The sequence below is a fragment of the Myotis brandtii genome, unplaced genomic scaffold, assembly GCF_000412655.1.
Source record: "Myotis brandtii unplaced genomic scaffold, ASM41265v1 scaffold179, whole genome shotgun sequence".
Classification (NCBI taxonomy): domain Eukaryota; kingdom Metazoa; phylum Chordata; class Mammalia; order Chiroptera; family Vespertilionidae; genus Myotis; species Myotis brandtii.
In genome coordinates this window covers 2,997,588-3,013,937 of record NW_005356635.1, presented here as the reverse complement: position 1 = coordinate 3,013,937, position 16,350 = coordinate 2,997,588, and the positions used below count along the sequence as shown (strand labels likewise).

The window sequence follows — 16,350 nt, the reverse complement described above, 5'->3', positions numbered from 1 at the left end:
TGTGGCCCGGGAGATGGAGAAGCCACCTGCCCCGCAGTCCCAGGCGCCTGCGGCTGCGGCCCATGGGAAGCCGCCCACCCATGGTCCCCTGCAGCTGCGGCCGATCCAGGTGAAGCTGGCCCGGGTCCCGGGTGCCTGCGGCTGGCTGGAGGAGGGAATCCTGGGTCCCGGGTACAGGGCTGAGGCAGAGGTGGTTAGGGGCGATCCGGCCAGCACGGGAGCAGTTAGGGGCAATCCAGCCAGCAGGGGAGCAGTTAGGGGTGATCCAGCAGGCAGGCAGAGGTGGTTAGGGCCAATCCGGCAGGCAGGCAGAGGAGTTAGGGGTGATCAGGCAGGTGAGCAGTTAGGAGCCAGCAGTCCCGGATTGTGAGAGGCATGTCCAAATGCCTGTTTAGTGATGGCAGTCGGACATCCCTCATGGGGTTCCCGATTGAAGAGGATGCAGGCCAAGCTCAGGGACACCCCCCATGCACGAATTTCGTGCACCAGACCTCTAGTATCATAAATTTCAAGGTAAGGTAGGAATTGAAAGCTGATGGCATGATTAAAAGATAACTTCTGTATATAGAGCAATTAAATCCCTATGTCAGTGATGGCGAACCTATGATACGCGTGTCAGAGGTGACACGTGAACTCATTTTTTTGGTTGATTTTTCTTTGTTAAATGGCATTTAAATATATAAAATAAATATCAAAAATATAAGTCTTTGTTTTACTATGGTTGCAAATACCAAAATATTTCTAGATGTGACACGGCACCAGAGTTAAGTTAGGGTTTTTCAAAATGCTGACACGCCGAGCTCGAAAGGTTCGCCATCACTGCCCTATGTCCATCCAGACAACAACTATCTCCTTCTTTGGAATATAAGAAATTTAGTCTTTGAATATTATTGACTTAACTGACTCAGGTTCAGAAAAATCAGTCATATTGTGTATAAGGATAGAAAAATAGCATGAGATTCAGAGCTATAAATACATAGGAATAGTAAGTAAAAACATGCAAACAGACTCCCAACTGATTCTCCCCCAGTCCCAGAAGGCTAGCGACCATGCTTACAACACACTGATTCAGAATCCAGTCTGGTTTTGAGGTGAGAAATCTTCTGTGGTAAAGCACTCAACAAAAATTGAGCTAATATGTTTGAGCATATAGAACATATTACTGATAAGACGATAACAGAGATGTTGGAGCATCTGGAAACTATTGAGAATAGGTATATAGAAAATAGGCAGAAAAACAAGTGGCAGCACCAGGAAAACAAGGGTTACAGAGAGGCAAGTCCTAGTGAATCACTGCAGCATTCACAAAGCCATGGGAATGCAGACTCTTACTACTAGCTTCTTTTTTTTAGCTTGAGCAACCACTATGCTGGTGGATGGAAGAAATGGTGATTCTAGACAAGTGAGATGAAAGTGCTAAATCCTCACTTCCCTCAGCAGGAAGGCATGGCATGTCATTTATAAAAATGAAGATAATAGGAGAAAAAGCTAGAACTGGTTGTAGTTGCCACAGGACTATTATCAGGGAGGTTTAGGGCAGATTACTGCTATGAAATTCTTGGTTTTCTCATTGAACTATGTATTTGAGTTCTTTGAGGAAAATTAAAGAGACATGAACAAGTGATGTGAATAAACATGTTAAATTATATACTGAATTTTTCTGAAAACCTGCAGCATCTTTTCAATCCCATACATCATTAGGGTGATAGAAGCTTCATAAGTCTTCAATTCTACCATAATTTATATTTGCTCCTTTTTGGTTCCTTTATTCACTCATTCAATGATTACATAAGGAGCTCCTTCAAGGTGTCAGACTGTACAGAATAATCTAGAAGATGTGCTCTCTGCCCTCAGGATGTTTGCATTTTAGTCAACCAGGAACTACATGATATATGAGTATGGTGAAATGAAAAGCTACTTAGAACAGGATAGACTTTAAAATTACAGTAAAAAACAAAACTTGAAATAATCTTTAGACAAAGTTCTCTTTTCATCCATAATTTCCCCAAAGCTAAAGCTTAATGTTTTACTATACTGCCCAAAATCAGTATCTTAATACTTCATTATAACTCAACTTTTTCAAGGTTAGCTGTTACTTCTAGGTGTCTCAATTTCTCCAAAATAATAATAATAAATAATAATCCCAAGTGTCCTATACTTGCCTATGTTAGGAGTGGGGTAAAGCCATGTTATCAGTTAGGCAGCAGAAAAATTTAAAATTAGTAAAATTACTTCAACTTTGTTAAAAAGGACAAATAATTTTTTTAGTCCTTTCCTCATCCCAACTAAAGAAACTCCAAAAATCTGAGATGTAAAGGAAAAGCTAAGGTCAGCAAACACCACTTAAAGTAGAAATAGATGAACAATTCTTCCACATTTGAACTAAGATACTGAGAGAAGTTTATCCTATGAAAACAAAGAGTGGTTATCCTCAAATCTATTAATATTAAATTAATTATCATTTCAGTGGGGCTTTCTTACAGTATGGTGTGGAGAAATAAAGAGCGCCTATTCTAAATAATAAATATTGATTATTTGAAAGTTTTTTCTTTCTTCTTCCAGTTTTTTAAGAGAAGTTTCTAATCAATGCACCTCATTTATTGGCCATAATAGTGCAGAAATAACATTTACTTGTCTAAATTATGGCAGCAAAGCATATTCATGAACACTCAGAGCACAGCCTTAAAACTATGCTCCATATTTTAAAATGTCCAAATTATTTAAATTAGACAGTGAAAGGTAAAAGCCTTACTAACAGTGCTAGTAAAGTAAAGCAAGATAGTCTGTTCTAAGAGACTATAAAATAGCAAATAAAATTGTAGATACTGTTGGCATGTGAGTATATAATGCATAATCAAGGCTAGGAACAAGGGTATTACTGTTACTCCAGGTATTCCTTAACATTTTAATGGCCTGGAAAACAAAGTAGCATATTAGTTACTAACTAACATACACCATAGTATATTATAAAGAGTGAGACATAAATACAGAAAACTAAAGGAAATCAAATTGTATCGCATTATGTGCCAGAAGCAAAAGATGGGGGTTTGGGGGAGTAAAAAAAATACACCACTGAAGTAGAAAAAAAGTTAAAAGTACATATTAATTGCCTAGAAAACACAATTAAAATCCTAGAGAAAATGTTAAAACTAGTTACTTGCTTTAACATGAAACATCAGGAACATGAAATAAATAAGCTACAATTCAACTGTATTAGGAAAATAAACACAAAATATTAATGAATTTTCTTAAAGGGTAATAAAAATTAAGAAAATGTTATTATTCATAGATTATTTCATTTATGGAGATTCTTCAAGGTTTTGAAATCTGAGAGATAATGTTATCAATGTCTGAGAATGGTAAAGAATTGACAATAGTCATATGATATAAAAATTAAAGCAAACTATTCAAGATTAAGAAGAGGATGGGTATCTATGCATACAGACATTTTCCATTTTAGAATAAGGGGCTCAGGAAACATTTCACTAAGGACTTTCCAGGTTAGAAAAAAAATGTTTTAAAATCTACACCCTCCTCAAATAAATAAAATGCCCTATTTCATTAAAATAGTGTCTAAAAGACTATGATTCTATGAAAAACATTTTCTAGCATATACAAGTAAATCTGATCTAATGGACATACACAAATAAAAACTAGTTCTGGTTTCATATCTTGGTTACATCTTTCCTAAAGTTGCAGGGAAATACATTCAGAAATATTTTCTTTCCACTCTGACAATAATTCCTAACAGCAGGGAGGGAGAAGAAATTAGTTTCAAATAATAAATTAATTCAAAATAATCCCAAAGAAGGCATAGGTAATGCTCTCCCATTAAAACTCCATCCTGGGACTGAGGAAGAGAGGAGGTTGAGGAATGTTGCAATCTCCACACTAGTTCATTAGACAGAAAATCACATTAAAACCTTGCCAAGTCAAACCCACTCTCCACTGCTATCATGCCCAGCAAATAAGATCTGCATAATATCCTTACCTGAATAACAGCACTAAACCAGCAAGTGTTGCCAACATTCTTTAGTCCAACAGGAGCTCTGTCCTGCCTTTTTCTATCATAAGGGTTTCGAGAATCCCTCCACACTTCTGTAGGTGTCCTCTTTAAACATGCTTTGTTTTCTGCTATGCTGGCTTCAAGAACTCTTAAGCAATGGGAGAAAATAGTAAAAAAAAAAACACACAAAAAAACCCAGTTATAATTCAGTGCTGTACTCTGGAAATAGCATAAATTAAAGATTTTAATTACTTAATCTCTAGATAATGTATTTGGGGAAGTACTACTTAGGGCTATCTTTAATCAAGCAGAGGTTAGTGTTCTTTAAAAACATAGCAGTGGTAAAGAATCAAGACATGCAGCCTTTTTTCTAAGAAACAGTAAATTTCAAATATAATGTTTTTAATAGAAAATATGTTAAATTATGTTTCAACAAATTAAAGGCTTAGTGGCAGGACTATAGAAAGGACTGAGATAAGTTTTGAGAAATCACTGCATTAAAGTACATATTTACAATGTAACAAAATGACTAGTTTTTATAACAATTACTTTGAATGATCAGGAAAACAGTAAAAACTACAAATGCACTTTCACCTCTGACCGTTAATTTGCTTTTCTATAAAAAAATGTTAAGGTAAGTGCTAGGGTTCCTTTCAGTTCTAGAGATCTGACTCTATGACAACCAAATAAAGGAAAAGAATACTTATGTATTCACTTCTTCACCCAAAAGTTTGCCTATGGAAAATTCAAGTGAAATAAATATCTACGTATCAGAATAATAAAATATGAACCTCTTCAAAATAAGCTCACCTACAGAATATCTTAAACATACCTAACCATGGCAAGAGCAATGCTACTTTGCTCTTGCAACAACATGCTGGGAAACCTTAGTTCCCACATATGAACTAACAAGCATAATGCCTGCTCAAGACATGCATTACTATTCCAAATAAGCATAAATAATATTCAGTTCTCTTATCCTATTTTGTTCATTACAAAAACCTCAGCAAGAATGAGCTTTTCTAACTTTTTGAGTTCACCATCTTTATCCTAAAGATTTTACTCTATCAGATTAATTTCAAAATAATATAGTTATATTCCTTAATTGTAGGGGAAAAAGAAATGATTACTCCAACAGCATTATTAACAACATGATATTAGATACAATGTAGTACGATTCCAAATTATTACTTAAAATAACATGTGAATATAGAATAAAATTTTTATTTGGGAATAGGTTTTAAAAAGCAGGTAACAACATATTTTAAAATATGAAGAGCAACATAAACTCACATCTTTAAAAATAAACAGTTCACACCTCTGTCACTATTACAAGTGATCAAACATTTGCAGCACACTTTGCCTAATAATCACCTTTTGATTGCAACCTAGGCTACTAGAGGCTTTTTCTCAAACTATTTACCAATAAAAGGTACCATAACTCCTTGGAAGGTATTTCAGCATACCTTCCAAGGAGAGATAAAAAGTCAAAGAGCCAACTGAGACTTCCTACTGTTCAAGTTGGACAGGTCGGCACACTATAGCACAATAACAACAATCAACTGGAACAAACTGAATTTGTACAAGGTAACTAATTTATACTCAACAGAGAAAAGTTAATGCATAGCATACAAAACATAAATATGACACAAAAGACTGTTGCACATAAGAAGATATATTGAATTTTTACTGACTTATAAACGGGAGTGATTTCTTTTGAAAATATTTTCTTTGTAATGCATATGTATATTTAGAAGTATAAATAAAGAAAACTTATTTCTATCTTGGTAATTAGAGATGAATGAACTAATAAAAGATGCAATGAGTTCTGGGAAAACTCGTAGCAATACCTCACACAGGAAAGAAGAAATTAGCACCAGTGGTCACATATAAGCGATTGGAGAGGCACCTAGCAACTGTACGTGTCCTTGTTGATATGTACAATAACCACTTAAAGAGAGGATCCTAGAGTTTATTTTTAAAGCATAAGCTAGTAAAAAGTCTAGGAGAATTACACTCAATCCTAAATCTAATGGGTGAGCCTCTACCATTATACATTTTTAACGACTAATTACAATAAAATACTAGTAAGAAACGATCCCTTCTTGATAATGCCAGCAGACCAGATCATATTTATCATAATGACTAGGCAATGAGTTACACAGACATTACTTATGGTAAACTTGAGAATACCTAATATCTAAAAAATACACCTAATCTACAAAAAATTAAAATCCATATATGTCACAAAATAAAAAAATGAGATTCAGCCTCAAGACCAGACTGAGTAAAATTAGGTTTCATGTTCCCCATAAGTGTCAACAACCCAACCCAAATTTACATCTAGACTGCACTGAGATAATGCTATTCTTCTTATTCCACATCTGGTTAAGATTATTAAAACCCAGGGAGGTTGTTGTTTTTTAATGTTTCCATATAGCAATTCCCTTACCCTCCTCTGCTGCCCATCTTCCACCAAAAAAATACACCTCTTCATTTGTATGTGTTCATACAAATAGTGTAATGTAAATACTACCTTAATGTAATTAGATAATGAAAGCTTTTTAGTTCCTTTGCCTACTCTCTCCCCTGACAGGACTTGGGGGAATGTACTGCCTCAAATGTACTTTCTAGGGCAAAAGCAGCTTGCCTGTGCTATTTGTATTATTACTCCAAAGAGAAACTTGGAAGGGAAAGATACCATCTCCCCAGCATTCCTATATACCTTTCATTACAGAAAAAAATTAGATACAAACTGTAATAACTGATTTGGGCTCAAGAGAGATACATGCCCATTGCTTCTCAAAGTTGCCTAAGATATAAAAACAAAGCAAAAGCCCAACCTGTAGCCCAAAGACTACTCTATTCCCAAACCTGTATTCCTTTCTCTAATCCAGTACTGGCATATCAAACATAAACTTTCTATAAAACCAAATTCCTAGACTCACAAAGTAAAGCCAGTGGTACTACACAGGCTTTAAAGTTTAAAGTATGCAACAGCTGCATTCCAAGTATTATGGTTGCCAGTAGAGACAGAAGGGAGGGAGAGGGTAGACAAAACACAACAACAAAACAAATTTGCAAATTTCAAATAGCTCAGAAATAGCTAGACCAAAATGTAACATGACAAAAGGCAACCCCTAGAGCCAGAAATCAAAACCCAACCCCCACTACACTTCACAGGCTTTCTTATCTTCCCAACACTGGTCATGACCATGGCAACCAGTAATACAAACAGATAAAAAGATGCTGTGTCTTCTCTTCTACACATCACAATGAATGTTTAAAGCATCTACGTATGGTAAATGTTCATCTTCCCATTAAAAATTCGTGGTACTGATTGTGGGTCATTATTTTTGCTTGTTTTCTTTTTTTCGTGTTGTTATTTAAATTGCATTATAGCAGTAATGTTAAAAACAACCCATTTAGATCATCTAAGTCCACTTTGAGGAAATAGGCATTTCATTTAAGCTGTACACTAAAAAAAAAAGGGGGGGGTGGGGAGGGAGGGAGGAAGGGAGGGAGAGAAGAGGGAGGGAGAAATCATCATGTTCATTTCCTTAAAAAAAAATCATTGGTATTTTTATTGGGATCACACTAAACCTAAGTCAACTTAAGGAGATATTACTCATTAATCTGTCTCAATGACATCTCTATATATATAAAAGCCAAGTGACCGGAAGGACAGAATGACAGAAAAACCGGAATGACCAGTCACTATGACGTGCACTGCAGTGGCCAACTGGCCCCCACAATCTCCCACAGCCCCTCTCCCGGGCCAGCCCTGCTGGCCAATCACCTATGGCCCCTCTCCCACACCAGCTCAACCCCGACTGGCCCCCATCAGGGCAGGCAGGCCGGACCCCACCCGTGCACGAATTTGTGCACTGGGCCTCTAATATAATATTCTTCTTGGTAATTCTTGAACATTTTTATTAAACTTATTCCTAGTCTTTAATAGTTTTGTGTTATAGATGATAGCTTTTTAAAATTTCACCTTCTTATTCATTCTTATATGTAGAAATCTAATTTCTGTATATTGATCCGCAATTAACATAGCTAAATACTTTTTTTCGTGGTAAGAATAGTTTATTGAGATAATAAAGACATAAAAATCTTAAATATGTAAATCAGTGACATTTTTTACATATGTGCATAACCATGTGACTAACACTCAGATTAGGATATAGAAATTTCCATTATTCCAGAACATTTTCTCATGCCCTTTTTAGCCAGCAGTGTCTCCTCCATCTCCCAGAGTCACCATTCTGACTTCTAAATTAGATTGCAATTATTATTCTATGTCAAGTTTCTTTCACTCAACATGTTGCTTTGGCGATTCCTGCACATTCTTTCAAGTACCAGAAAAATGTTTTCCATTATGTTGTTCAGAATTCCACTGAGTGAACATCCACCGTTTCCTGTTCTGCTCTTATGAATACTTGTGGGTTTTTTTTTTTACAGTTTTTATTACCAATAAAGCTACTATGCATTCCTTTCTCAAGGGTCTATACCTAAGAGTGCAAATGCTAAGTCCTAGCATCGTATATACTGAAATTCATTAGAAATTCCCAGTTTTCCAAAGTGGTTATATCATTACACATTTCTACCAACAGTGTATGACAGTTCTTTCAGCATGTCAAACTCACGGCAGGATTGATATGTTTGCTATCCATGTTCACCAACACTTGGTATTATCAATCTTTTTAATTTCAGGCATTGTGATGCAGCCTGCACCACCCGGACAGTCACCACTGCTGCAATCTATCATCATACCCAACATGGCAACATGTCCACAATCATAATTAGTACAAATTAAGGGACTCTGTTTCTGACACCGAGCCTACCACTATGTTGGACATAAAACTCCTGCCAAAAGTTGATCTGTTTCTCTCACGGTGAGTTGTGACGCCCACTTTTGGCAGACTGACCAAATTGGACATTTGATCACTTCCCCCTCCACTCCCTCTGACTTGTCTTAAGACTATCAGTGGTACCTCGAGTTGTTGACACTTTTTCTAGTTAGATTATTGCTGTTCATGTCTGTTCAGCCACCTCTGGCCACACCTTGTGGCCCTTGAAACTAATGTTTCATATTTTCAACTTTTATAAACTATTTATAATCTGTACTGGTGTACCTTTTATCATAAAAATCACTCAAAAATAGAATGACAGTGAAAATATTTGATGGATCTTCCATACTCCCTACCATCCATGGGCATGTGGTATTGTTGAGCCTTAAAAGTATCCTCACAAATCAATCTTAAAAAATTTGTAATTGCCTCTCTCACTTATCCTGTTCCACACACCTTCTTAAGGCAGTTCCCCCTCACAGCCGCTTCCTAAGTCGTAACCAGGATGAAGAGGGTGGGAGTTATAGAGGTCTATTTTAAAAATTCAGAATTCCACCCTAACAATTCCTGGACATGATGCTTTTTTCATTCCCCTAATGACAACTCTATGGTGTCCTGATTGGTAAACCCTCCAGGTGGCTTCCAAACTTAAATTCAGTTGAGACACCTGGATTTTTTATTCTGCCAGGAACTAAAGACAACACAAATCATCCAGTTCCTATACAGTGGCCCATATTGGCCAAAATCAGAGGCATAATTGTCCCCTGTAATTTTATAAAAATGCCTTTGTTCCTTTTGTACCTGGCTTTCTGAATGAAAGGTGGGGTGCAACTAGTAAGTTATTAGAAAAAAGAAGAACTTATAACCACAGGATTGGGATGCACTGATTTTGTAGTAATGGAGGCAGTCCAAGCACCCACATCTAGGGTGTGGGAGGCATGGGAATAGGAGAGACAGTAACAACCCCTGCCTTTCAGAACTGCCTCTGTAGCCCTCATCACAAAGAGAAATCCCATGGTGAGACCACCCCACATTGTCTCACCCAGTACAGGATTCTGGCAGCTGTATTTCCATTCACTAGACATTATTTTATTATTTTCATATGTCTGTGTCAATTTGTGTCATTTGTCACTTTCATTGTCACTATTTTTAGAATAATTCTAAAAATACTAAGTACTTTTAAGATTTTCTCAATCTTAAGTGCTCTGGACTTTCATTATAATGAATTTAAGTGGTTTCTTTTCCTTTTCATGATTGGGATTTGTTGGGCTTTATGAAATAACAGGTTTTCTCTTCACTTCTAAAAAATTCTCAGTGACCACATCTTTAAATTTTGTCTCTGACCCACTCTCTCCTCTCCTACAATATCAATTAATGTACGTTAGACCTATTCAGTTTATTTTCCATATCTTGCAACTTTTTCCCATCTTTTTAGCTGACTGTTACAGGTTGGATACTTTCTTCTTATATATCTTCCAGTCTAGCTATTTGTAATCTGTTATTAAATCTGTGTTGTATTTTTTTAAATATTTTAATTTTCATTTCCAAAAGATATTTCAATTCTTTTTCAAATGTGTTATGTCATATTTTCAAGCATTTCCTTTAAAAGCTTAGCCACAGGACATCCTATCTAATAAAGAGGCAATATGCAAATTGACCATCACTCCAACACACAAGATGGCCACCCTCATGTGGACACAAGATGGCTGGCAGGGGAGGGCAGTTGTGGGCGATCAGGCCTGCAGGGGAGGGCAGTTAGGAGGGACCAGGCCTGCAGGGGGGGGAAGTTGGGGGCAACCAGGCCTGCAGGGGAGAGCAGTTAGGGGGAAACCAGGCCTGCAGGGGAGGGCAGTTGGGGGCGATCGGGCCAGCAGGGGAGGGCAGTTAGGCGTGACCAGGCTGGCAGGGGAGGGCAGTTAGGGGCGATTGGGCCTGCAGGGGAGCTGTTAGGCATCGATCAGGCTGGCAGGGGAGTGGTCAGAGGGTGATCAGGCTGGCAGGCAGAAGCAGTTGGGGGAAATCAGGAAGGCAAGCAGGCTAGTGGTTGGGTGCCAGCAGTCCTGGATTGTGAGAGGGTTCCCATATTGGAGAGGGTGCAGGCTGGGCTGAGGGACACCCCCTCCCCCATGCACAAATTTCGTGCACTGGGCCTGGAGTATATGCATAACCCATGAACACAGGAAACAGTGTGGTGATGGCCAGAAGAAAGGAAATGAAGGAAAAATGGGGCATGTCTGTATTAGTGTCAATGCTAAAAACAAAGAAAAAAATGGTAAAAAATAAATAAGAGTGTCATACTCTGAGCAACTTTCCCCAATAAAACCTAAGCATAATTCCATCAATCACAACGTCTAAAGAAATGGGTGCATTTTTGCTGCTTATAATTTTTGCTGATTCTCACAGTAACTTTTTCCAAGTATGCTTGGTAAATTTGACTGGTGGTGCTTATAGTTACTGAAGGGGGTTCTTTGAGGCTAAAGTTGAAGACACCTTCTTAAATATAGAATGTATTTTTGATTCTGCCAGGAATTATAGACAATACAAATCCAACACATTTTAAAACTAAATTCCCAGGTTAAGATTTAGTGGACCATTAAAGTGACACAGATTTCAGCTTCAAAACCATAATGCAACTCCTCAGGGGCAAGTCCAACTACCTACATCCTCAGAGCCAAGGCAACTAACTTTGTAGTGCTGTATGGGCTTTGAAGGGGGAGATGATTCTCATTTTACCCTATTGTGAGTATGTCATCCCTTGCTATAACCATTTAATGAGGGGAATAAGCTCCCCACTGTACATAGACAATGGCCTGAGACTTCTTTTTCCCACATTCTAAAGCGTATTATAACTAAAGGTCAAGTTTATACACACAAGCAAATTCATCATGTCAAAAAGTGACTTTCAGTGTTCCAAACTTACTCTTTTGGGTTCCTTCATTCACTTACTTTAGTCTTTACTAATGTAAGAAGTAATTATATTAAGTAGTACACTTTAATATTGTTTGCAAGCATAGATTCATAAGTGACATATATAACACAATTGTTAATATGTATAATTATATATTTAGACATATGTGATATATGTAAATATCACATACATTTCTTAAAAAAATAAATAAAAAATAAAAATGTTCAACTTAAGAGGTCATACCATAAAATTCATGAGTTACTAAACACAAGATTGTAAGATGTAAAAAGACAGACTTCATCTCATCTAATTGTATATAATTAACATAGTATTTCAAATATGTGAACTCATATTAGGGTACAAGGTGGGGCAAAAGTAGGTTTACAGTTGTGAGTATGGGAAACAAGTTTATCTTGTATTATTTATTGTTATATGATTTTCCATACAAACAACTATAAACTTACTTTTACCCCACCCTGTATGTCTAGAAAATAGAAACATAGTCAAATGATTCTAGGATTTAATTTGGCAACATTTTGTCATCTGAACTTGGGTAATGAACAAATAGTTAAATTTACTTTTAAGCATGACTTTTTTTTTTTCCATTAAAATGCATCGTTTTCCCTTTTGAACTTAAGTCCTAGCCTTAAAAAACCCAGAGGAACAAATATATCTCCGCCCAAAGTTTAGCTAGAACTCTTACCTTCCCTTTTTTCTGACACAATGTGATTTATATACATGCTTATTAACTGCACACTTTACATTTAACATTTTAAAACTGTAAATTATAAAATCTATATATACCAAGAAAAAATTACATTTTGCAACAGTAAATTAATGACTTTTTGTTTCTACAGAGTGTAATTTTATATAAAATTACACTATTCCAAATCTCTGTAATGTTACCCACAATATAAATATTCACAAAATATTTACTATTTTAAAAGTACATTAAAATTTTAAAAACCAATAATACAAAAAAAATTATCTTAAGAAATTTTTACCCTTGGAAAAGAATGAGTATCTAGAACAATATATAGATTGAACTTAATAACAGATTAGGAATAGTCTTAATCCCCTACCTTTATTTTTACTTTTTACTATATAATTAGTACATATTATTTTAAAATTAGAAAATATGTGACATAAAACTGCTAATAATATCTTACAACTTCTTGTTCACATAATAGATCATCATTCCCCTTAAATATGAAATACAACTCATGTATTTCATGTTTAAACATTTCTTATCAAAGCTTAAGTACGGTCAAGTTTTATAATTACTCAAGATAATTATTTTAAACTATTTTCTTAAGATAAAAACTAATTTTATAATTTCTCCAAATCCTTCACAAAATAAGCCTAAATAAAATATCTAAAGATAGCCTATGCATTTTTGGTTTTCATTTAAAATTACTGACAATAAGTTATATTAGCCACACTAAAAAGGATAATGAATTTTAATTAACTCTTTCCATTTTAATATAATGTCTTACAAGATAGTTTCCTAAGTAATATTTAAAGACATTTAAAAGTATCACTAAGAAAAATTATGTGCATAGTATAAACATAGTATTTTGAGAATCTCCTACTATACAGTAATTTCAGAGTACTTAAAAGAAGTAACTATTGATATTATGCCAAGGGAAATTATCTGATAAAGCTGATATATTTAGCTACCAACCTCTGTTGTAGGGAAAAAGAATGCTGGAGTCATAAGACCCATCTTAGCTGTGAACTTTTAAGAAATCAGTTAGCCTCTTAAAAGATAAATTTCCTCTTCAGTAAGTTACCAACACCTCCAAAGAGTTGTTTAGATTATAGTCAGTGATAATTTAAATACTTTTTAAAAAATTAATCACTGTTTTGTGATAAAAAAAAATCAAATTTACTTATTTGATTCTTTGGTGGATCAAATTGTTTAAAACTAAAAAGTTTTAGCTATTTAAATCAAAAGAGGCATTCTATCACATTCCTTAGGATCTTGCCAATTCCTTAAAAAATACAAAAACAAAACAAACAAACAAAAACCACGAAAAATAAACCTTATACCATCATATTATATAGATGAGAGACTGGCAAACTATGGACCATGAGCAAAATCCAGCTGGTAGCCTGTTTTGATAAAACCAAGATTTATTGAAACACAGACACAATCACTAAATTATGTATGATCTATGGCTGCTTTTGCACTACACCACCAGAGTGAAGTGGTTTTGACAGAAACTATATGGCTAACAAAGCCTAAAATATTTACTGGTACTATAGGTCTTTACAAAAACAAAAGTTTGCTGACTCTAGCTATAAATAATTATAAATTAAATTGGAGAATGTAAAAGAGATTAGCAGAAGAAAAGAAAAATCAAAGGAATATTAAACTATACACCTAAACATATGCCCCATAATGCCACTTCAAATCCTAAAATCTAAGCTTCATATTCAAATGGAACTAGAATATGAAAATTTTAGTTACATAACATATAAAAACAATGCTGAAATATATTAAGAGTTTATTTAGAATAACAAAGTGTATCTTTGTGCCTCTTGAAATTAAGCCAATTATTATGTCTATTATAAATAGTACTTATATCTACTTTATACACATTATGTTTTTACCTGCTAATGGCTTGCTCCTCATCAGTTATTCCAGTCTCCCTGAATGCCCTGTTTGATTCCGCCAAACTCAAGGCAATTGCTCTCTGAAGATCATCTTTATCATCTCCAGTGAGATCAATCACATCTGAAAAGCAAAACTATCTTACTCAAAATTAAAAGTCAAACAAAACGAAAGATAATTCTTATCATGGAGTTATACGCAATTACCCTTTCAAACCAAAGTCAGTGCCAACTTAATTCTGTATAAGAGCCTCTCTGAAGAGAATGCAAACCAACTATAAATTGCTTTACTTCAAAATTTAATGTTCTTCTCTAAAATATACCTAAAACAATAACAGCATAAATATTTTTCATTGCAAAGGAATCTCAATATTTACTACAAAGTGTCTGATTAAAAGCTAATAAGTTTCTTTACCAACAAAAATCGAAATCAACTAAGCATCTACATTTATGCTTTTTGAAGTTAACCCAAATGCACACACACTACAGTGTAGCCATACAACCTAGCTATTATCTATCATAGTATAACAATTAATAATGGAGCTCTCTAAAATTAGGTTTCAGAAACTGATCATATATATACATTTTTAAAAGTCTGGAAGTATGTACCAAACTGTTAACAGTGGTTAATTTTGGGGAGGACAGTTAACAGAGGAGGAAGTGTAAGGATCTTTTACTATCTATATTAAGCACTCTACCCTCTGAAGTATTTAATAAACATACAGTCCTTTAAATTTAACAAAAAGATTTCATTTCACAACAAGAAAATACAAATAAATGACACTATTTTCTTTTCTAGCAAAAGAAAATTATCTTGATAGCTATAAGTATTCTTTATCCAAAAAAAGGCTATAATTATCATCTTCAGAAAAACAAACACTTTTTAATCTAATTTGCCAATGTAAACTGGTCAATTTCCTTAACCCAAAAGATGCCAAAAATACTCCCATTATCATTTAAACAATGATAGGAGGCACAGCATGTTGCTAAGTAGGAGATTACAAAACAATATGGTGAGTATGAGAAAGTAGTATAGCTGTTATTACCTTTGCGTGGTTGGAATTATGCTTATTGATATTTTGAACAAGTTTTGTATTCATTTTTTATTTATATTTGAGACATGTTAAAATTATTTTTTGTCTCTGTAACCCTGGAATTTAACAAGAGAGAAACAAACAAAAAGGGGTAGGGCATTGGAAATAAGGTAACTGCATTTTATCATCTGGCTAAAGGGTTGTATACAGATACTAGAGAAGAATATTCCACACTTAATGAGAAAGAAATAATGTATATGGACAGTTTCAAAAGCCTACTTTGATTGTTATCCATACTTTTTTTCTCCAAACAGTAGCTTACACAAATATTAGAAATAATAGTTAGCTATGGAAGGTGTTATTTTAATGTCCTTAGTATACTAGTAATAAGTCTCACAAAAACATAATAAGTAGGAGCCAAAAAAAATTCCAAGTAAAATATGGAACAAGTTATAGCAGGGTAACTGAAATATGGCATATGCCTGCATATACCAACAGGCTAAAGGTTTCCTCAGTCTGGCTTACAAAACCCAAGTTCACTAGACCAGAGCTGTAGGTGGATGTTACCTGGGTGTTGCCATCCAGTCCAGTATAAAAATTGATGAAGAAAAAGGTAGGACTAGAGGGGCATAAAATGCCCTATTAAAATGAGTCATTGCCTAGCTAGAGTGGCTCCGTGGTTAAGCATTAACCCATGAACCAGGACATCACCAGTTCGATTCCCAGTTAGGGCACATGCCAGGGTTGTGGGCTTGATCCCTAGTGTGGGGCATGCAGGAGGCAGTCAATCAGTGATTCTCTCTCATCATTGATGTTTCTATCCTTCACTCTCCCTTTCTCTCTCTAAAATAAAAAACATATTTTAAATAAATAATGAGTCATTAAATCATGCTCATTAAGTAATGACTGTAACTTGGGTGAGTAAAGAGAGAA

At 35.1% G+C, this 16,350-nt stretch overlaps 1 protein-coding gene across 9 annotated transcripts in view; it reads right to left on the bottom strand.

The window, feature by feature from the left end:
* USP25 (ubiquitin specific peptidase 25) overlaps positions 1 to 16,350 on the bottom strand; it is a 160,534-nt gene that overhangs the window by 111,885 nt on the left and 32,299 nt on the right. For all 9 annotated transcript variants that reach the window (XR_001361554.1, XM_014537425.1, XM_014537419.1 and 6 more), the window contains exons 4-5: positions 14,384 to 14,507; positions 3,992 to 4,154 (exon numbers count right to left, since the gene is read on the bottom strand). Coding sequence is in view for 7 of the 9 variants with exons in the window: in XM_014537419.1 (XP_014392905.1) it covers positions 3,992 to 4,154; positions 14,384 to 14,507 (287 nt within the window). In the remaining 2 variants the exon portion in view is untranslated. The remainder of the gene's footprint in view (positions 1 to 3,991; positions 4,155 to 14,383; positions 14,508 to 16,350) is intronic.